Below are 21,400 nucleotides of genomic sequence, written 5' to 3'. Positions count from 1 at the left end.
CCCAGGCTGGACTTGAACCCACCAGCTCAGGTGTATGTGGCTGGCACCTTAGCTGCGTGAGCCACAGGTGCCGAGCCTTCATTCTAGGTTTTAAGGAGAGACAGAGAAAAAGAGCAACAGAGATGGAGAGGAAGAGCACAAAAATGACATGCACACACATTCCAGCCTAGATACAACTTCTCAAAAGAGGAAAATTACATTCAAGTTCCTTATCATTTAGACAAGCTGCATAATCTGAAAACACCTGTTACACATAGACATCCTTCCTCATGTGTAGCTGAACTACTTAGTCCCTTGAGACCCCTGGGGCATGAGTGTCTCCTCCTGTCTCATGACAAGGCTGCCTTCCCAGTCACAGAATAATGTCAAAGACCTTGTAGTTGTAAACACTACTGCACTTGGACCAGCCAGCAGGTGTCTTTTGGTCAACCTAATTACTGAAACCACATCAAAACATACACCATTCTTTTTTTTTTTTTTGAGACAGAGTCTCATTATGTTGCCCTGAGTGTCACAGCTCAGCAACCTACAACTCTTGGGCTTAAGAAATTCTCTGGTCTCAGTCTCCCAAGTAACTGGGACTAAAGGTGTCCACCACAATGCCCAGCTTTTTTTTTTTATTTTCCTGCAGTTGTCATTGTTGTTTTGGCAGGCCCAGGCTGCGTTGGAAACCGCCAGCCCCAGTGTATGTGGCTGGTGCCCTAGCTGCTGAGCTACAGGTGCCAAGCCAAACCACATACCATTCACCTTCATGCTGTGTTCCTATATTTTTCTTTTCTTTTCTTTTCTTTTTTTTTGAGACAGAGTCTCACTATGTCATCCTGGGTAGAGTGCCATGGTGTCACAGCTCACAGAAACCTCAAACTCTGTTGGGCTTAAGCGATTCTCTGGCCTCAGCATCCCAAGTAGCTATGACTACCAGTGCCCACCACAGCGCCCGGCTATTTTTTTATTGCAGTTGTCATTGATGTTTAACTGGCCTGGGCTGGGTTTGAACCTGCCACTCGGGTGCGTGTGGTCAAGGCTGTAACCACGTGCTACGGGCACCGCTTGCTCCTATATTTTTCCTCGTATACAACACTGTTGTACGTTTTCCAGCTCCCTTCATAGACATTCCTTTCCCTTTTATTTTTAGATTCCCATCTATATCACATCAGGCTAAAACATAAGACTTGTTTAGGAAAACTGCCCCAGAAAATACAATCATTCTCCATCTAATTAGAAAATTGTTCCAACAAAAAGATAATTTATAAACATCTTAAAACGTACAATTTTAAATATTACTTTTAGTATAGAAAAATTAGCAATTTCTGCTTACCACTTCTAACAGTTGTGTTTTCTAATACTTCCGTTTGAAGTTGCAATTCAGCTTCTCCAAGTATCTTTAGAACAGAATCTGTAGGACTTTTCCCCCAGACTTTTCTTGGAGATCCACTAGGATCTAATTTAATAACTTCTCCCACTGTATGTTCTATAAGAGAAAGATACAAAAAAATAATTTCCTTTCTTTTCTTTTTTTTTTTTGAGACAGACTGTCACTATGTCACCCTCTGTAGAGTACTGTGATGTCACAGCTCACACCTCAAACTCTTAGGCTTAAGCAATTCTCTTGCCTCAGCCTGCCAAGGACCTGGTACTACAGGTGCCTGCCACAATGCCCAGCTATTTTTGGCTGCAGTTGTCATAGTTGTTTAGCAGGCCCGGGATGGGCTGGAAGCCACCAGCCTTGGTGTATATGGGCGGCACCCTACTCACTGAGCTATGGGTGCTGAGCTACAAAGAAATAATTTTCAATAACAGAACATAATACCGCTGCTAAATGCCCAAGGGATGTTTCTGAGATTTTTATCAAAGTTCACTACCCTGATTCTCATCAAGAATTATTCCTAATACAGATTAAGATGGTATAGAAAGTTAAAGAAATACAATTTAAATATGTATCATTAGTTCCCTCTTCTACACTATATATTTTTGTAATAAAATCCTTCTCAAGGCTGAATAGTTCTCTCTATTCTTCACATTTCGCTGGTAGTGGTAGTGGTGGTGGGGAGGCATTCCTACGTTCCCAAAAGGAAAATATATTATAGAATTCTTTCAGGCTCCCTCAACCTCTGTAAGTGCTCATTCTTTCAGAGTGGCCAGTCCTCAAGTCTACATGTGTACAGGACTTAAACAGGATGTTTACATTTCTGTACATACTTTTGGATGCAGAGAAGGACGTATCCAGTGTTAGGTGGTCTGGAGGAATCACGAGTTGACCTCTTGCATCCCACCTCCTGCGATCAGATGAAATGAACTCTTCCTTTCCGTGGTCTTCAGCATCTTCATGGGCAGTGATCTCACGAGTGTCAGAGTGACACTGCTTTCCTCTTTCATCTTCGTGAGCTTTGAGATTTTCATTTAATCTACGTAGTATGTCTCGCTTACTCTGAAACAGGTATGATGTTACATCTTAATATGTACATAATTAAGTAGAATTATTGACAGAGAAACTTTGAAAATTGTACTTACTGAAATAGCATTATTGGTCTTTTGCTTTTCTTCTGAGGTTTCCTGGGTGTCAGTTAAACTACTGTCCTTTAAACACAGATAGTTACAGAGTAAGAAATAATATTATTTTAAGAGTCTATTTGAAAAACTCCGATTATTTTAGTTAAGTTTTGTTTTTCATTAAATTGCTCCTTGTGAATTTTTTATTCCTGGAAAATGTTAACACAGCTTCCTTCATTATAAGCAATGATAAACATTAAAATATTATGAATAGACTGAATGTATAGAAGGGTCAGTTCTCAATCATTTGTCATATTTTTAATTTATATATATATATTTTGAGAGAGTCTCACTTTGACACCTTTAAAAGAGTACCATGGCATCATAGCTCACAGCAACCTCCAACTCTTGGGCTCAAGCAATTCTCTTGCCTCAGCCTCCCAAGTAGCTGGGACTACAAGTGCCCATCACAACACCCAACTATTTTTAGAGACCAGGTCTTGCTTTGGCTCAAGCTGGTCTCAAACCTGTGAGCTACAGCAATCCACCCTCTTGGGCCTCCCAAGTGCTAGGATTAAAGGCATGAGCCACATGCCCAGCTATTTTTAGAGCTCAGGTCTCATTCTTGCTGAGGCTGGTCTTTAACTCCTGACCTCAAGCAATCCACCTACCTCAGTCTCCCAGAGTGCTAGGATTACAGGCCTGAGCCACTGCACCCGATCATTTGGCACAGTTTTACATTACTGCTCACATATTTAACTATACTATTCTTTGGGACCTGACTTTTTGGTAATTTTAAATCAATGGTGAGAATAAAAGGAAAATACACATACTCTCTCAATTAGAACTAGAGAAAGTTTTGACAGATAAACTAATTCAAGATAACTGTATTGGCTTTGTGTGGTGGCTCACACCTGTAATCGTAGCACTCTGGAAGGCTGAGGCGGACAATTGCCCTGAGCACGGAATTCAAGACCAGCTTGAGCTAGAATGAGATCCCATCTCTAAAAATAGCCAGATGTTGCAGTGGGTACCTGTGGTCCCAGCTACTAGGGAGGCTGAGGCAGAAGGATCAGCTTGAGCTCAGGAGTTGGAGGTTGCTGTGGCACCCTACCACTGGCCACAAAGTGAGACTCTCAAAATAAAAAAAAAAAAAGATAAGCTGTGTCATTCTGAAACTATTTCTACATTTCATGTATATATATTCTTGTTTTTTCTTGAGACAAGAGTTTCACTTTGTCACCCTCTGTAGAGTGCCATGCGCACAGCAACCTCAAACTCTTGGGCTTAAGTGAGTCTCTTGCCTCAGCCTCCCAAGTAGCTGGGACTACAGGTACCTGTCACAACACCCAGCTATTTCTTTTAGTTACAGTTGTTTCTTAGTTGTCCCGGGCCGGGTTCAAACCCGCCACCCTCGGTGTATGTGGCTGGCGCCATAACCACTGTGCTATGGACACCGAGCCCATGTATATATATTCTTGTTAAACCATACTAGTAAACATAATTGAGAACTGACTTTCCTCCCTAAACAAAGAGAGTATTCAGTTCTGAGTCATTTATTTGCACTAAACGTAATATAAATCCAGTCTTCGGATTAGTATTGTCAAAGCAATCTAGATCACCTGGAATTTTAAAAGATATGAAAAGACAAAATCAGCAGTTATAAAAACTATGAAAGTAAAAGTATTTAGAAGATTCAGAAATTTTCAAAGTTTCAGGTGACATTTACCAACATAACACAAAAAGAAAAACCATTCAGTTATATGACTACCTAAATTTTAAATATTTTAAAAAAATAAAAAAGGAGTTAGTGGTAAGTTTTAAAGTAATACATGTAAATGAGACAAACAACATTTTACCCAGTAAAGTAGTCAGGAAATTAGCAGTCACTATAACCAGAGATGAACAACTACTTGAGATGTGAGACTGGGGACCAGGAAGGGAACCATACAGTGGAATCTAAAGATGAAGTAACAATGTAGCATACGCAAAGTTGTTATCAGATAGAAAAAGAGAATAAATCTACTTTAAAAACAATAGTTTCTTACTAGAATTTCTTGAATGTGATCAAGAAACTCCTATTTTTCTACTCGGTCTTTTTTTTTTCTACTAAGTCTTATTTATTTTTTTGAGACAGAGTCTTACTATGTTGCCTTTGGTAGAGTGCCGTGGTGTCGTAGCTCACAGCAATCTTAAACTCTTGGGCTCAAGCAATTCTCTTGCCACAGCCTCCCGTGTAGCTGGGACTACAGGTGCCCCCCACAATGCCCAGCTACTTTTTATTTAGCAGGCCAGGCCCAGGTTCAAACCCACCAGGCCTGGAGCATGTGGCCGGCCCCCTAACCACTGAGCTATGGGTGCGGAGCCAGTCCGTCTTATTATCAAGAGAAACACAAAAGTTGGGAAAAAAAAATTAGGTTACTAATTTTGTTTGCAAAAACTTGATGGAACTCAACAAATAAACAGCACAGACACTGATTACCAGGAAAGGAGAAAGTAAGGTTAATGTGTTACCTGATTCAGCAGACATTTTTTCATTGTCTATTGAATTCTAGGCAGAAACTCCACATTAGAAGCCCATTTCTCTTAACCTCACAGCAGCGTCTTCACGCTTCAGATAGACACTTGAAATATACTTCTAAAATTTACACTTTTTATTTCTTCGATTTCTTTGTTTTACTATTTGTATGGATGGCATGATAGAGATTCAGAAGCATTAATAGAAAGTAAAAGAAATAATTGATGATTTAACTGAAATTACACTGAATCTTCCAGCAATTGCTATGTTACAAAACTTCAAATAAATGTAAATGTGTTGAGCTTAATTAGAGTACCAAAGAGACATTATTTTTTTTTAAAAGTCAACATTTGTTTTTTTTGTAGAGACAGAGTCTCACCTTATGGCCCTCAGTAGAGTGCCGTGGCCTCACACAGCTCACAGCAACCTCCAACTCCTGGGCTTAAGTGATTCTCTTGCCTCAGCCTCCCAAGTAGCTGGGACTACAGGCGCCCGCCACAAAGCCCGGCTATTTTTTGGTTGCAGTTTGGCCAGGGCCGGCTTTGAACCCGCCACCCTCGGTATATGGGGCGGGCGCCTTACCGACTGAGCCACAGGTGCCGCCCAAAAGTCAACATTTGTTAATCATGAGGGTTACATATAAAAATGTTTGTTGCATTATGTTTAGTGTATATTTATATATAATATTTATTCATTCTTTAAAAGTAAAAAAAAAAGTGATTTTAATATACTTTCATCTACCAGGTGTCCTAGGTATAAAACCTCTGAGCAAAGATGCTGCAATATTCAGAGTAAACCAAAAACTTTTTTTTTTTTTTTTGTAGAGACAGAGTCTCACTGTACTGCCCTCGGGTAGAGTACCCTGGCGTCACACGGCTCACAGCAACCTCTAACTCTTGGGCTTACGCGATTCTCTTGCCTCAGCCTCCCGAGCAGCTGGGACTACAGGCGTCCGCCACAACGCCCGGCTATTTTTTTTGTTAGTTTGGCTGGGGCTGGGTTTGAACCCGCCACCCTCGGCATATGGGGCCGGTGCCCTACTCACTGAGCCACAGGTGCCGCCCCCAAAAACTCTTAAAAAGTAATTTTTCCCCTACAAAAACCTAAAGAGATATTAGGAATTAATGCAATTTCCTTCCAAATAATCTTTTGACTTAGAAGAGTTCTAAATCTTAGGAAACTTACCACACCCACTTCCTTTAAAGCTGAAGTCACAGAAATAACAGGTCTCATTTGCTTTGACGGAGAGCCACCTGCTTCGTGCTGACCCAAAGGTGAAGAAATATCAGAACTCTTAGTCACCAACTGTAAAAAAAATTAAGCACTTTGGGGACTTTGCATTTGCATGAAGAAATGAAATGGTAGCTACAAGATCACTGTTTATTCAGTTTATACATAGGCATTTTCTTCTTCCTCACACGCAGCACACACCCTAGCACCCCATTAAGTGATGGTGGGATTTTGATTAGCTACTTGGCAATAAGTAAATAAATAATTTTAAAAAGAAACAGCACAAAAAAGAGAAAGAGGGAGGTAGAAAGAGAGGGCAAGAGGGCAAGGGGACAGGGAAAACAATAATTAAAAAATAGAGAAAAAAGGCCAGGCACGGTGGCTCATGCCTGTAATCCTAGCACTCTGGGAGGCCCAGGAGGGTGGACTGCCTGAGTTCAGGTGGTCGAGACCAGCCCAAGCCAGAGTGAGACCCCGTCTCTACAAATAGCCGGGCATTGTGGCAGGCACTGTAGTCTCAGCTACCTGAGAGGCTGAGGCAAGAGAAATGCTTAAGCCCAAGAGTCGGAGGGTGCTGTGAGCTATGACACCACAGCGCTCTACCAAGGGCAACATAAGTGAGACTTTGTCTCAAAAAAAGAAAAAAAGAGAGAGAAACCCCACAAGATTATAATGCTGATGTACCACGAAGGAAGCACAAGAAGAACATTAGGACGCCCAAGATCAAGAACTTGGGAAGAACCTTACATGCTCTTCCCACACTTTCTTCTCTCTCTCATAGGCTTCCTTTCTCTTTCGCTCTAGCTGTTCTTTTAGGACAGCAGCACGTGTATTTGCTCGGGCCTGAAAATAAGAACAATTGACAAAATTAGCTACCAGAAAGAAGGGTGTAGGGCTTTTTTTTTTTTTTCTCTTCAGGCCTATAAGAATACTTACTTAGTAGCCAAAAATAAAAGTGTGTGTCATTCCAGAATAAAAATGTAAGTTCACTCTGTATCCCTAGCATCTAAAACCAGCCCCAACACACAGCAGGTACTGAATAAACACTTGCTGAATGAAAAAAATATAAAAAATTAAAACTATTGTACATGGACTTCATTTACATTTATAGAGATGAATAACTGAATCTTTCATTTTTAAGGTTGCTGTGTTTTTGTTTTTGTTTTTGTAGAGACAGAGTCTCACTTTATCACCCTTGGTAGAATGCCATGGCGTCACACAGCTCACAGCAACCTCCAACTCTTGGGCTTACATGATCTTCTTGCCTCAGCCTCCCAACTAGCTAGGACCATAGGTACCCGCCACAACACCCGGTTATTTTTTGTTGCAGTTTGGCTGGGGCCAGGTTTGAACCCGCCACCCTCAGTATATGGGGCCGGCCCCTACCCACTGAGCCACAGGAGCTGCCCAAGGTTGCTGTATTTTATTTTTAAGATAGTTTTATCTATTTATGCCAAGGTTTCATCAAGTTATTCTTCATTAATATGATATAAACAGACAAAAATACTATTTTTCAGAAACAAAAAGTGAGAGATAAAGGGGTAAGAAAAATTAAACCAAAAGGATAAAGTCATTTAGTTATGTAAACTGAAAGAACAGAATTTTCTACCGCAGGTGTAAATTCTCTCTGAGAGAGCCAGTGTCATTTCTAGTCTATACCTTGACTGATTCAATTTTTTTTCGCCTCACATCAGCCTCTTCACTTCCTTCTCCTTCGGAACTATCAGCTCCTTTCTACAAAATAAGTAAGTAAGCAATCACTTAGGATAAAAACCATCAAATTTAGTACAGAGCACTGTGAAAGATAATATAAAGATTATATAAAAAATAATAAAAATCTAAAAATGTAAAGGGAAAATCGCTTATTGCTGTTAATTTTCTCCCAAAGCTGCACCTGAACTCTTCAGAACCATCATCTGAATGACAATGGCAATGACAGAAAGTGGACTGTAATCTTTCCACGGATACACATTATATCTTCCTCTTAGAATTCCCCTGGAACTACCTGGGTGCCCATAGCTCAGTGGTTAAGGCGCCAGCCACATGATCCAGGGCTGGTGGGTTCGAACCCGGCTGAGGCAAGAGAATCAATTGAGCCCAAGAGTTTGAGGTTGCTGTGAGTCATGATGCCACAGCACTCTACCAAGGGTGATAAAGTGAGAGTCTGTCTCAATTAATTAAAAAAAAGAAAAAAAAAGAATTCCTCTGGAACAAATGGGCTTATCAATTTTTAATTCCATAAATATTCACATTATCCCTATGTGTAGTTTTTGGATCTTTGAATTTTCAATATCTTCATCAGTTCTTATTTTTTTGTTAGTGTCACAGCATTTTTAATTTTAATCCTTATGATATTACTCAACAGCTTTTAACAAAATTCATGTTTAACTCACTTTTTCACCACGAAGTTTAGCTTTAATTTGCTGGCGCTCATTGAAATTCTGTAGTCTTATTTGCCTCAGTCTTGCCAGATAAACCTACAAAAAGGGAAAAAAACTCAATATAATGACTGAAAAGAGAAATGATCAACAATTTTACTGATGAACATTTTTTAATTTAAAGAAAAGTGTTAATCTAAATATAAGAAAAGTTTTGAAATCTGGTTAATGGAAATGTAATTAGCTGTCAAATAATTTAGATCTACTTATTTCTGAAAAGAAAGAAATACATTATAATAACAAATATTTAATTTTATAAAAAAATCGAACTCAGAATACTGAATAACAGTTATGGGACAAAATTATGACACAGTATGTCAGTGAAAGTATATTAACAGGTCCCTATAGACCTACAAAATCTTCAAATGATTGTTAAGAGTTTAAACCATGCAAACAAAGAAGGCAATCAACTCAAAAATGGCAGTGACGAGGCAGTGAGCATGCAGGAAGCATACCTCTTCCTCTTTGTTTCTTGGCCTCCCTCCTCTTGAAGAGCTGGGCCTGCCTCCATACATAGCTGCCAGGTTTTGCAGGATTCCCTGTTTATCATTTAATGTACTAAGTTTAAAGAACGACTAAGGCTACATCATCTTACCCAGGAATATCCAGGCACTGCTTTCTTTCTTTTGGCAAATACTGACCATTTCTAGCTGGTAAAGTATGATAATAAACCCTAGCATTTCTCTCTATCAGCTGGACAAATACGTTCAATGAGAATAGAAGAAAAGAAGCAATTAAACCCCAACCACAATTATTCACTCATCACGTCCCTGCTGTGAAGGTGGTATTGCGGTTTTCCATCTCTGTTGGGGTTCCTCTTTCCCAAGCCTTCAGTGAGTGGGAGCAAGCTTTTCTGGTTTTGTTTTTGTTTAAGTCTATAGAAGATCTGGGCTACAGGCCTTACTAATACTTTGTCCAGGATATCTGGGTGGTGAAAAGAAAACCCAGGGGCCCACACTGTTATTTCTCAAGTCTCGAGGTCTCTAGCCAGTTAACCTTCTTCCCAGCATTTAGAATCCTATTATAATTTTATGCTAAATAGTTCCTGGGGTATTTAGTTGTTATGAAAATTTTGAGATACACAAAAATCAAGAAACATAAAATCTGTATGGACAGAACCAAATCAGGCTCTCCCAGCAACACCTGTTAAGCTGAACAAGGTAAAACTTGCACAAAGGACACTGTCAACTGTGTTTCTTAAAAGTGAAATAATGAACCATAACACAGTCTGTCTCAAAACTTCATAGTGACCGACATATTTAGAAGGAAGGAGTAGGGGAAAATGAGTCAATGCTTTCTGTTCTGAATTGGACAGAGCTACTTTTTGATAGGTAAGGATTTTTACATTGCAATATAGTCTAAGACATGACGAATCATCACAGAGTTACACAGGATTGCTGTAATGACTAAAAGAGATAGTTATGTGTTGCACTGTGTCCCCATAAATTTGTATTCTGTACTCATAATCCTCAGTGCCTCAGAAATGACCTTATTTAGGGATAGGATCTTTGACCAAGGTAAAATGATGTCACCAGATAAGATCCCACTCCAATATGACTGGTGTCCTTACAAAAAGGGAAATTTAGAGACAGACTCATACACAGAGAGAACATCATGAGAAGATGAAGGCACAGATGAGAACAGTGATTCTACACCAAGTAAGGCTAAAGGTCACAGGCACCACCAGAAGGTAGGAAAGAAGCATGGAACAGATTCTGTCTCACCACCCTCAGAAGGAACCAACCCCTGTGGACAAATTAATCTTGGGACTTCTAGCCTTCAGTGTGGGAGATAATAAATATATATGTTGAGTAAGCCATTATAGTTTGCAGTATTTTGTTACAGCAGCCTTAGCAGACTACTATAGATAATGCAATTAGACTGCTTAACTTGATGCCTAGCACAGTAAGTTTTCTCAGTTATTGTTATTTGTTGGTTTATGTGTCTGTCTCCTTTATTACTTATATCCTCCTGCTAGCTGGAACCTAACATATTATAATCAATCAATGTTTGTATAAAACTAAATGAATGAATGAAACAGTGGATGAAATGTTTAAAGTTAACTAACATTTTATAAGGTACTTCTCCATTAGTATAAGTAGATACAGTATGATATGAGTTAACGAGGAAGTGACACTTCTCAAAGTGAAATAAAGCTCCTTTATCATCTTTTGTAAAATTTAGAGGTTCTATTGTAGTTATTCAACAGAAGAAAATAATCAAGAAAAACACTTGTGGCTCAGAGCCTGTAGCTCAGCGGCTAGGGCACCAGCCACATACACAAACACTGAGTTTGAACCCAGCCCAGGCCTGCCAAACAACAATGACAACTACAACAAAAAAAAGAAATAGCCAGGCGTTGTCAAGGGCGCCTGTAGTCCCAGCTACTTGGGAGGCTGAGGCAAGAGAATCACTTAAGCTTAAGAGTTGAGGTTGCTATGAGCTGTGATGCTAGGGCACTCTACCCAGGGCAACATAGTGAAACTCTGTCACAAAAAAAAAAAAAAAAAAAAAAACAACACAAAACACTTGCACATGTGCACCAGAAGACATCTATAAGAATTTTCAAAGAAGAACTGAATAAACCTAAATGACTACTCTCAAGAGAATTAATGATTGTGGTATAATCATATAATGAAAAATTATATAGCTGTATTTGACTAGTGAATAAATATTAGAAAAACAACCCTGAATGGAAAAAAGCAAGTTTCAATCTACATATCATATAATTTTCATAATGCTCAAAAGGAGAACAGAATAATATATTGTCCAATCATATAGTATATGAACAAAGTATATATCCTATATACTATTCAGGGGTCCTCAAACTGCAGCTCACGGGCCACATGAGGCGGTATGATTGTATTTGTTCCCGTTTTGTTTTTTTACTTCAAAATAAGGTATGTGCAGTGTGCATAGGAATTTGTTCATAGTTTTTTTTTTGAAACTATAGTCCAGCCCTCCAATGGTCTGAGGGACAGTGAACTGGCCCCCTGTTTAAAAAGTTTGAGGACCTCTGTGAAAAAAAGTATCCTAAGAAATATATAGGAATGCTGAACTCAAAATTCAGGATAATAGTCACTCGCAGGAGGAGGCAGGGGAACAAGTTAAAACAGAGGTTCACAAAGTATGGCCCACTGGCCAATGTCAGCCTACCACTTGTATTCATATGGTCCAAAAGCTAGTAATAGTTTTCATTTTAAATAAATAGTGAAGAAAAAATGAAAGGAAGAATATTTTATAACACATGAAAATCAGGAAGTTCTAATTTCAGTGTTCATAAAGAGTTTTATCAAACATACCTATACTCTGATTACACGTTGTCTACAGCTGCTTTTATGTTACAATGCAGAGTTGAGTGGCGATGACAGAGATTTTATGGCTTGGCAAAGCCATGAATATTTACTATCTGGTCCTCTACAGAAAAACAGTTGCTAGTCCTTGAATTATGGAAGAGTATGTAAACTGAACTTAGTATATTATTTTGCTTCATAATTAACACATACATTACATATATTCTTTTCTACTTTTCAAACATTATTTTGGAAGAATAAAGACATAATTTTTAAAGAAGATTTGGAAAAATAATGTTTTCAAAATAAACAACTTAGCGTTGAAGAATTAATTTACATACAAGACACTCTGTAACAAGGAACAAAAACTAGTTAACAAGTCAAATCTAGCCAACTGCCTTATTTCCAAAATTAAGCTTGGTTAGAGCACCACCATATCCACTTGTTTCACTAGCACAGCAGAGTTGAGTAGATGCACAAGATACCAAATTGAAAGCTTAAAATATTAATATTTACTTTTCGGTCGTTTACAGAAAAGATTTGCCTATGCCTGTTCTATAATTCATTTCACTTTAATTAAAGCCAGCAATAATATGCAATTTTAAAAGATAACAAACAAATCTTTTAGTAAAATGGCTAAAAGCATAAGCACAAAAACCAGAAACATGGGCTTAAATCCTGCTTCTGGCACACTATGTGAGTGTGGGTGAAGTACTAATGTTTCCATCTGAGCAGATTTTATGTTTCTTGATTTTCATATATCTCAAAACTTTGGTAATGACCCATGTACAACTTTTTTTATTTTTTCTTAAGAGACAGGGCCTCTCTCTGTTGCTCTGGCTAGAGTACAATGGCATGATCACAGTTCACTGCAATCTTCAACTTTTGACTCACGTGATCCTCCTGCTTCAGTCTCCCAAGTAGCTGAGACTATAGATATGCACCATCATGCTTGACTAGTTTCTAAAAAGTGTTTTGTAAAGACAGTGTCTATGTTGCCCAAGCTGGTCTCAAACTTCCTGCCTCAAGTGAACCTCTAGCATGGGTGTTCCAATGTGCTGGTAGTACAAGAGCGAGACACTGCACCAGGCCCAAGACAATGACTTTATACTCTGCAAATTATTTTTGAGTACCCTTTTTCCTACTATTATGCATAAATTGTCAGATTATAATTATTTTTATTTGTACTTACCTTATTCCAGACCTTCACTTGGAATATTAATAAACTCAAAATCTCAAACAAACAAAAAAATCATACCACATGGCCTTCGGCTCGAGCTTTATTCTGCAAAGCCTCCCGTTTCCGCTGCAGGAACTCTTCCACTTGTTTAGCTCTCTCTAGAGCTAGCTGTCCCTTTTGCCTAATTTAGACAAATTGTAAAGTTAGCAATTCTGAATATTAAATATTCCAAAAAGTTAAAAATGTTACTTATTTTACTTTTTTCCATTGCAGAATATAAAGGCTGACATGAAATAAAATAATGAAGAAATCTCTCTATATATTGATATCTACTACCTAAATCCTATCCTTTACTGTTTTTTTTTTGATACAGAGTCTCAAGCTGTCGCCCTGGGTAGAGTGCTGTGGCGTCACAGCTCATAGCAACTTCTAACTCTTGGGCTTAAGCAAAGAGTTGCTAAAAAAAAACAAACCCTCTTACATCAGTTTTTCTATTTTTAGTAGAGACGGGGGGGGCAGGGGTCTCACTTTTGCTCAGGCTGGTCTCAAACTCATGAGCTCAAGCAATCCACCTACCTTGGCCTCCCAGAGTACTAGGATTACAAGTGTGAGCCACTGCGTCCAGCCCCTTTATTATTTTAAATAAAAGTAAAATGTATAAATTATTTTAGACTGTACTTATAGAAAAATCTCAATAGTTTCCAAGTTTATTTCAGAACTCTATTATCAAATACAAGAATCTTTTTTAATCCGTACTGAATTCAAAGAAAGTAGTATTATAGCAATTTCAAAAATGCACAAAAAGAATGAAAGGTTTTTACTTAAGCCTGAGTTTTCAAAAACACAGTAAAATGTTATGTCTGAATTCTCTGAATGTCACAGCTATTAAAAAATCAAATGGATAGGTTAGGAAAAAGATTAAAAGTTATGTGTTTTAGTCTTTTCCAATTTTACTACTGTATCTTTCTCTGACAATTATGAAGGAATGTAAGCATGTTGAGCTTAAATTACAAATAAAAAATATCAATAATAAACATTTATTGGGCATCTACTATATACCACAGTTACCATGCTAATTTTGAAAGATACAAAAATAAGGTCGACGCCTCTGCCTCAGTGAGTAGGGTGCCGGCCCCATATACCGAGGGTGGCGGGTTTGAACCTGGCCCTGGCCAAACTGCAACAAAAAAATAGCCAGGCGTTGGAGCAGCACTTGTAGTCCCAGCTACTCAGGAGGCTGAGGCAAGAGATTTGCCTAAGTCCAGGAATTGGAGGTTGCTGTGAGCTGTGATGCCACAGCACTTTACCGAGGGTGACAAAGTGAGACTGTCTCTAAAAAAAAAAAAAAGAAAGAAAAAAAAAATATATATACACACAAAAATAAATAAAACCCATCCTCAGTCATCAGAGAATGTGCAGTACAGCATCAACTGCAGTTAATTTTGGCTGCACTTTTACTCAGATTTTGGCTAGTAAGGCACACAAACTCCTACAGACTCTCCTTGGTCTTGTATGTCTAAAACACATATAAAATAAAGCCTTTTCTTTTAGTAAGACTTAAACACTTCTAATTTTCATACCCCAAATACTCAAATCTTTTGCATTTTTTGGCAACAACTACTAACTGAAACACACGAAATATTTGAAATATGAAATTAAGCTGTAAAAACTTAAAATCTATCCTATCACATGCTATGAATGATAATAATCTAAGGTTCATTTACCTTACGTGGTATTTAAAAGAGATTCTAGTAAAAGTTCCATCATAGGAATTTTCTATGATTAGATGATCTGTATAGTTGGCTTAAGGCCTACCCAGGACTTTTGGGTATGTCTGGACAGCTAAACCTTTATCTAGTTTCAAGTAACTCCATTCAGAAATACACCCCACCCATGCTATTCTGACTTGAGTAGGCTGAAGACAATAAATGACAGATCTGTTCATGCCTCATAGTACACATGGGCAGATCTGTTCATGCCCCTGTAGAACAGGCAGGTGTGTTTGTGCTCCATAGTACACGGTGATGATTTATTCGTGTCCCTGTACAATGGGCAGGTGTGTGTGTGCCCCATAGTACACATGGGCAGATTTATTCGTGTCCCTGTACAATGGGCAGGTGTGTTTGTGCTCCATGGTACACGGTGATGATTTGTGTCCCTGTACAATGGGCAGGTGTGTTTGTGTTCCATAGTACACGGTGATGATTTGTTCGTGTCCCTGTACAATGGGCAGGTATGTTCATGCTCCATAGTACACGGTGATGATTTGTGTCCCTGTAGAATGGGCAGGTGTGTTCATACTCCATAGTACACGGTGATGATTTGTTCGTGTCCCTGTACAATGGGTAGGTGTGTTCATGCTCCATAGTACACAGTGATGATTTGCATCCCTGTAGAATGGGCAGGTGTGTTCATACTCCATAGTACACGGTGATGATTTGTTCATGCCCCTGTACAATGGGCAGGTGTGTTCATGCTCCATAGTACACGGTGATGATTTGCTTGTGTCCCTGTAGAATGGGCAGGTGTGTTCATGCTCCATAGTACACGGTGACGATTTGTTCGTGTCCCTGTAGAATGGGCAGGTGTATTCATGCTCCATAGTACATGGTGATGATTTGTGTCCCTGTAGAATGGGCAGGTTTGTTCATGTGTCACATGTGCTGTCCTCTGGCAGTCATATTACACACTGTATAATTCTGAGACTGATGAGGTGTGTCTGATCTGAATGCAAGATATGTCCTGCGTCTATCAAGGCAGGGCTGCTGTACCTGCATTTACACAAGGCTAGGCCTGCAGTGGGCAGACTGACTTTCAGGTGTGACGCTCTCACTTGCCACCTGAAACCATGTAGCTATAGATAAGGCTCCTTTCAAGGCTCTGGAAGCTTACACCATCATCCATAATGAGATAGAATAGCTCTTCTCTCTGCTAGGACTCCTTTTTTAACTTTTATGGAAGTAAAATACGATTGGTTTCCCATCTCAAGATCCTTCTGTGTCTAAGGCCTATCAGCCTGAACCTCCAACTGGAGTATGTCCATACAGCAGTTGCACAGAATTGTTTACTAAGAACCCTGTTATATGTTTGACAGCTCTGATTTACAGATTTTTTTTTGAGACAGAGTCTTCGCTATGTCGCCCTTGGTAGAGTGCTGTGATGCCCAGCAACCTCAAACTCTTGGGCTTAAGTGATTCTCTTGCTTCAGCCTCCCAAGTAGCTGGGACTTACAGGCGCCCGCTACAATGCCTCGCTATTTTTGTTGTAGTTGTCATTGTTGTTTGGCAGGCACAGACTAGTTCAAACCTGCCAGCTCTGGTGTATGTGGCTAGCCCCATAGCCGCCGAGCTACAGGCGCCAAGCCTGATTTACAGATTTTTCACACTGTTTATACACATATAATAATACTGGCTCTATATACTTAAACAATCTGTTAAGTTTTGCTACAGTGAATAGTCATTTCCTAATCTGGTTTAAATAAATACATTTACGTTATTGGCTGTTTTCAAATACAAACCTAAAACCTGTAACAATTTTGTTTAAAACTATTTCCTTTTCTCACTTTTTGTAAACAGATATTTATTAAGTGCCAACTACTTGCTACATTTTATTTATTTATTTATTTTTTGAGACAATGTCTCACTTTGTTGCCCTCAGTAGAGTACCCTTGTGACATAGCTCAGAGCAACCTCAAACTCTTGGGCTCAAGCTATTCTCTAGCCTGAGCCTCCTGAATAGCTGGGACTACAAGCACCTGCCATAACACCCGGCTAGAGATGGGGTCTTGCTCTTTGCTCAGGCTGGTATCCAACCTGTGAGCTCAGGCAATCTACAAGCCTTGGCCTCCCAGAGTGCTAGGATTACAGGAGTGAGCCACTGTGCCAGCTCTATTTGCTACATTTTATCTGTCTAAAGATGATTCAGGAAGGCCAGGTTAGTTCAATATATGAAAATCAATCAAACTAATATACCATATTAACAGAATAAAAAACAAAATTAGTTTAATCAATTCTACAACTCCTTATGTTTAAAAACCTACAAATTAAGTGTCTTTATTTTTCACGTGCATTACTGTTTACTACTTTACATATACTAAAATCCGTAACTCATGTTCTTATTCCTCTCTAAAGCAGTAAAACTATGCTAAACCGGAGGTACAGATTATATATTTGTACCACGGTCATGGAGGTAAAAGGAAAGTTTACTTCTTGATAAGCCTTCTCTTACTAAACATCATGAGGGCTCGGCACCTGTAGCTCAGTGGTTAGGGTGCTGGCTACTTACACTGGAGCTGGTGGGTTCAAACCCAGCCCAGGCCTGGTAAACAACAATAACACTACAACAAAAAAATAGCTGGGTGTTATGGTGAGTGCCTGTAGTCCCAGCTACTTGGGAGGCTGAGGCAAGAGAATCACTTAAGACCAAGAGTTTGAGGTTGCTGTGAGCTGTGACGTCATGGCACTCTACCAAGGATGACACAGTGAGACTCGGTCTCAAAAAAAACCAAACCAAACAAAAAACATGAGGAGTTCAGATAAGCATGTTCTGTTTTATAAAACTTGGACTGTATCTTTTGAGTTCCAGAATTGTGTCACTTAAAAATCAGTAAAACTTTGACGTGGATTAATAATAAAAGGATGATAACATAAATCCAAACATATAGTAAGAAATCAGAAATTTAGAAAGTGAAATATAAAGACATTAAAATTGGCTAATAGTATATACAAGAGGGTAGGGTATATTGAACTGTAGGGATACCAAGCACCAGGCTGATAGAAGCAGCCACCAACTCTTTTTTTTTTTTTTTAATTAAATCATAGCTGTCTACATTAATGCAATCATGGGGTATAATGTGCCACTAACTCTTGAAGAAGGTGATAGAAGCAAGACAATCTCCTAGCTGGTATGGAGATAGTTTGCTGCCGAAGAAAAGCCCTGCAACAACTGCATGTGTTAATGAGATAAGATCCTTGGCTTGTTAGGGAGCAGGTGTTATACTTTGGACATTCTGGTGCAGCAGGGTGGGAGTTGAGCCCATAAAGAACGAGCATGTAGTGATCATCAAGAACGTAGCTCCCAGTACGTGGGGCCCCACACCTGTTGTGTAATGCTTCAGTAAAGGGCCACGACAGAGGTTGCTCAGGGCTTTCCCTGGAGATATGGGAAGCCCACCTATTGCAGGCTTCTACCTTTAATCCATGTCCCAGCCAGTTCCTGTGTGCAGTAACAACATGCCACAGTGGTATCAACATTGAACAATAAGAGAATACAACTACAGTGTTATTTTATTGAGAAATAAATATCCTATGACAAACTTTTCTTTTTCTTTTAGTCTAAATAGAAAAAAGAGGAAGAAAAAGTTATTTTCTTTCCCTTAATTATTGCAAATGCATGAATAATGCACTAAGTGGCAAGATATGGGTTGCAGCTTCACACCTCATACTCATGGGTGTACCAGCAAATTCCTTGCTGATAAGAAATATTTACAATTTTTGAAGGATGATTATAAATGGAATATTTTAGGAGGTAAAGACAATATAAAAATAGGTAGCACTCTAGGTAACAGAGCTAATCTTAGAAATAAAAATGAGTCAATATTGTTTAGGGTTTTATTCATTAAATGGGCACAATCGCTGTCAGCTTCACCCATGTTAAATGAAGAAGTGCAGACAAATGACTTGGAAAAGTAAAAGCACTACATAAATACGAATGTTAGGAAGCACTTGGTGGGCCCCCTGCTTCAGCCGCCTTTCCATCTGCGTGTGACTGCACTCAGGCACCTTGGGAAGTGGGACAATGGAGTGGCCTATATGAACCCAATAGCAATGGCCAGATCAAGGGGTCCAATCCAGTCTTCAGGGCCAACAATCCAGAATTATCTGAATCAACCAAGGTCTACCTGGGAAGAAGTAAAAGAGCAACTAGAAAAGAAAAAGAAAGGTTCCAAGGCTTTGGCTGAAGAAAGAAATGAATGAGAACTGGAAGAAAGAAATAGAAAAACACAGGGAGAAATTGCTAAATAGAAGTGAGAGCTCATCTAAAAAGAAACAGGAAAAGAAATCTAGGAGATCTATTCATCTTCTTCATCAAGCTCTGATTCTTCCAGCAGTTCTTCAGATTCTGAAGATGAGGATAAGAAACAAGGAAAATGGAGAAAGAAAAAGAAGAACCGTTCACATAAATCTTCTGAAAGTTCCATGTCAGCAACTGAATGAGACAGTAAGCATAGTTTAAGAAAGAAAAAGTCAAATGATACAACTGAGAGAAAAGGACATTAAAGAACTCAGTAAAAAAAGAAAGATGTGTGCTGAAGATAAACCTTTATCATCTGAATCCTTATCAGAATCAGATTATATTAAGGAGATATGAGCAAAAGAGAAAAGCAGTGAAGTACAAGAAAAAGCAAGAGAAAGAGCAAAAAAAAAAAAAAGAAACATAAACACAGTACGAAGAAAAAGAAGGCTGCAAGTTCAAGTCCTGACTCGCCACAACATTAAGAAAAAAATCAAGATTCCCTTATAAAAGAAAGTGTAATGTCTAAGAGAATTTCAACTGTGAAAATAACAACATATTTACTAAAATACATAAATTTTCTTGTTTTTAGAACTAGTCCTGGACCATTCAGTAGCCACTCAGAGTCCGCTGTGTGAAAGGGCCATAATTATTGCCTGCTGCTTGAATATCTAGTTTTTCTCTTCCAGTGCTTGATAACTCTGGGAGATAGTACACTGCAATTGTACTAGTGGTTGAGATACAGTACTTTGGGAATAAAATTAATATTTTTGACTAGAAATGTCCAATGATAAATCCAGGGGTCTTCAAACTACAGCCCACAGGCCACATGAGGTGGTGTGATTGTATTTGTTCCCGTTTTTTTACTTCAAAATAAGATACGTGCAGTGTGCATAGGAATTTGTTCATAGTTTGTTTTTTTTTAAAGTATAGTCCAACCTTCCAACAGTCTGACAGTGAACTGGCCCCCTGTTTAAAAAGTTTGAGGACCCCTGAAATCAATAGAAATTGAATCTGGATACATCTTTAAGATGTAATCAGAAATGGTCAGATGACTCCAGTTAAAATTTCTGAAGGATTACATTGATATTTTAAAATCCTTACTCTGTACATAAGTATTTTAATTTTTTTCCTTTGTATACTTTTTATTTACCTGGGCTATTAGGGTAGAGGGGTTGGTTTGCTTCTCTTTAGCTAGCAGAATAGGTTGCCGTTGACCCTCACACATCCTGTATTTGTGGACACAGTAGCCATGTTTTATGGGGAGGTCAGAGTTGGATACCAGCAGTCTTACCCTTTACTGCACTTTGTGACATCCTTGGAGTCTACTGTCTGCTGCTTTGTGTGAATCAGAGACACTGCCCTTTGCAGCATGAGAAAGCCCCAAAAGCTCTGGGATTTACCTGCACTCCAATAAGATTGAATGTTCTTTATTGTTAGAACGTGTTATGTCATTTGAATTAATTCTGATTCTACTTTGGCTTTAGAGAGAAATCATTTCAAATGAACACTGGTACTTTTTGAACTTGATAGCTAAAGATTCTACAATGCATGTTTTATACTATTAAGTTTAATCCAGTCAAGAAAATTTTATGTAACCAGGGATACTTTATTTTTTTGTATGAATTTTGTTTAGGCTGCAATGTTTAGCTTTTGTTAACCCCTTACTTTACCGTTTTAAGTTCATTGCTATGTTTAATGGCATATTTCTATAAAATTTAGCATGTAAAAAGCAAGGTCTTTTTTTTTGTTTTTTAAACAGCTTCATATTGAAGCTGAGACTTACCATAAACAAGTTGAATGGTAGGCCTGGTATGCTGAGTCTTGTTATATGAAGCTATTGTCAGAATCTTAGTAAACATAATGTTTTAAATGTTTGTTGTCCTTGTATTAATTTCAAATTATGACATGTTAAATTTTAAGTGGTGAGTTACATTATTACTCTTCCTACATCATATTTTACTAAGATTTTGTGTCTCATATCTCCAGCTGAATTGTTTACTAGGAATGTTAAAAGGAATTGATAAGGGCGGCGCCTGTGGCTCAAGGAGTAGGGCACCGGTCCCATATGCCGGAGGTGGCGGGTTCAAACCTAGCCCTGGCCAAAAACCACAAAAAAAAAAAAAAAAAAGGAACTGATAAATCATTTTCATTTTACAGTTTTATATAATGAGGTAACAAATATAATTTTATGTATAATTTTGCCTGTTATGAGAGGATGTACTACTTGTAGTAGTAT

At 38.6% G+C, this 21,400-nt stretch overlaps 1 protein-coding gene and 1 pseudogene across 17 annotated transcripts in view; one reads left to right on the top strand and one right to left on the bottom strand.

The window, feature by feature from the left end:
• Window positions 1-21,400, bottom strand: part of NEK1 (NIMA related kinase 1) — a 133,045-nt gene that overhangs the window by 33,188 nt on the left and 78,457 nt on the right. For 13 of the 17 annotated variants that reach the window (XR_008379000.1, XM_053585832.1, XM_053585820.1 and 10 more), the window contains 9 exons: window positions 13,228-13,330; window positions 9,132-9,215; window positions 8,632-8,715; window positions 7,898-7,972; window positions 6,986-7,081; window positions 6,194-6,313; window positions 2,512-2,577; window positions 2,200-2,428; window positions 1,319-1,471 (listed from right to left, as the gene is read on the bottom strand). Coding sequence is in view for 16 of the 17 variants with exons in the window: in XM_053585832.1 (XP_053441807.1) it covers window positions 1,319-1,471; window positions 2,200-2,428; window positions 2,512-2,577; window positions 6,194-6,313; window positions 6,986-7,081; window positions 7,898-7,972; window positions 8,632-8,715; window positions 9,132-9,215; window positions 13,228-13,330 (1,010 nt within the window). In the remaining variant the exon portion in view is untranslated. The remainder of the gene's footprint in view (window positions 1-1,318; window positions 1,472-2,199; window positions 2,429-2,511; window positions 2,578-6,193; window positions 6,314-6,985; window positions 7,082-7,897; window positions 7,973-8,631; window positions 8,716-9,131; window positions 9,216-13,227; window positions 13,331-21,400) is intronic. The other 4 variants (XM_053585778.1, XM_053585804.1, XM_053585772.1 and 1 more) reach the window with 3 other exon arrangements.
• On the top strand, window positions 18,880-19,646 carry LOC128587778 (protein FAM133B-like; annotated as a pseudogene).

Source organism: Nycticebus coucang, chromosome 1 (assembly GCF_027406575.1).
Source record: "Nycticebus coucang isolate mNycCou1 chromosome 1, mNycCou1.pri, whole genome shotgun sequence".
In the NCBI taxonomy this organism is placed as follows: domain Eukaryota; kingdom Metazoa; phylum Chordata; class Mammalia; order Primates; family Lorisidae; genus Nycticebus; species Nycticebus coucang.
This window is presented reverse-complemented; position numbering and strand designations above follow the sequence as displayed.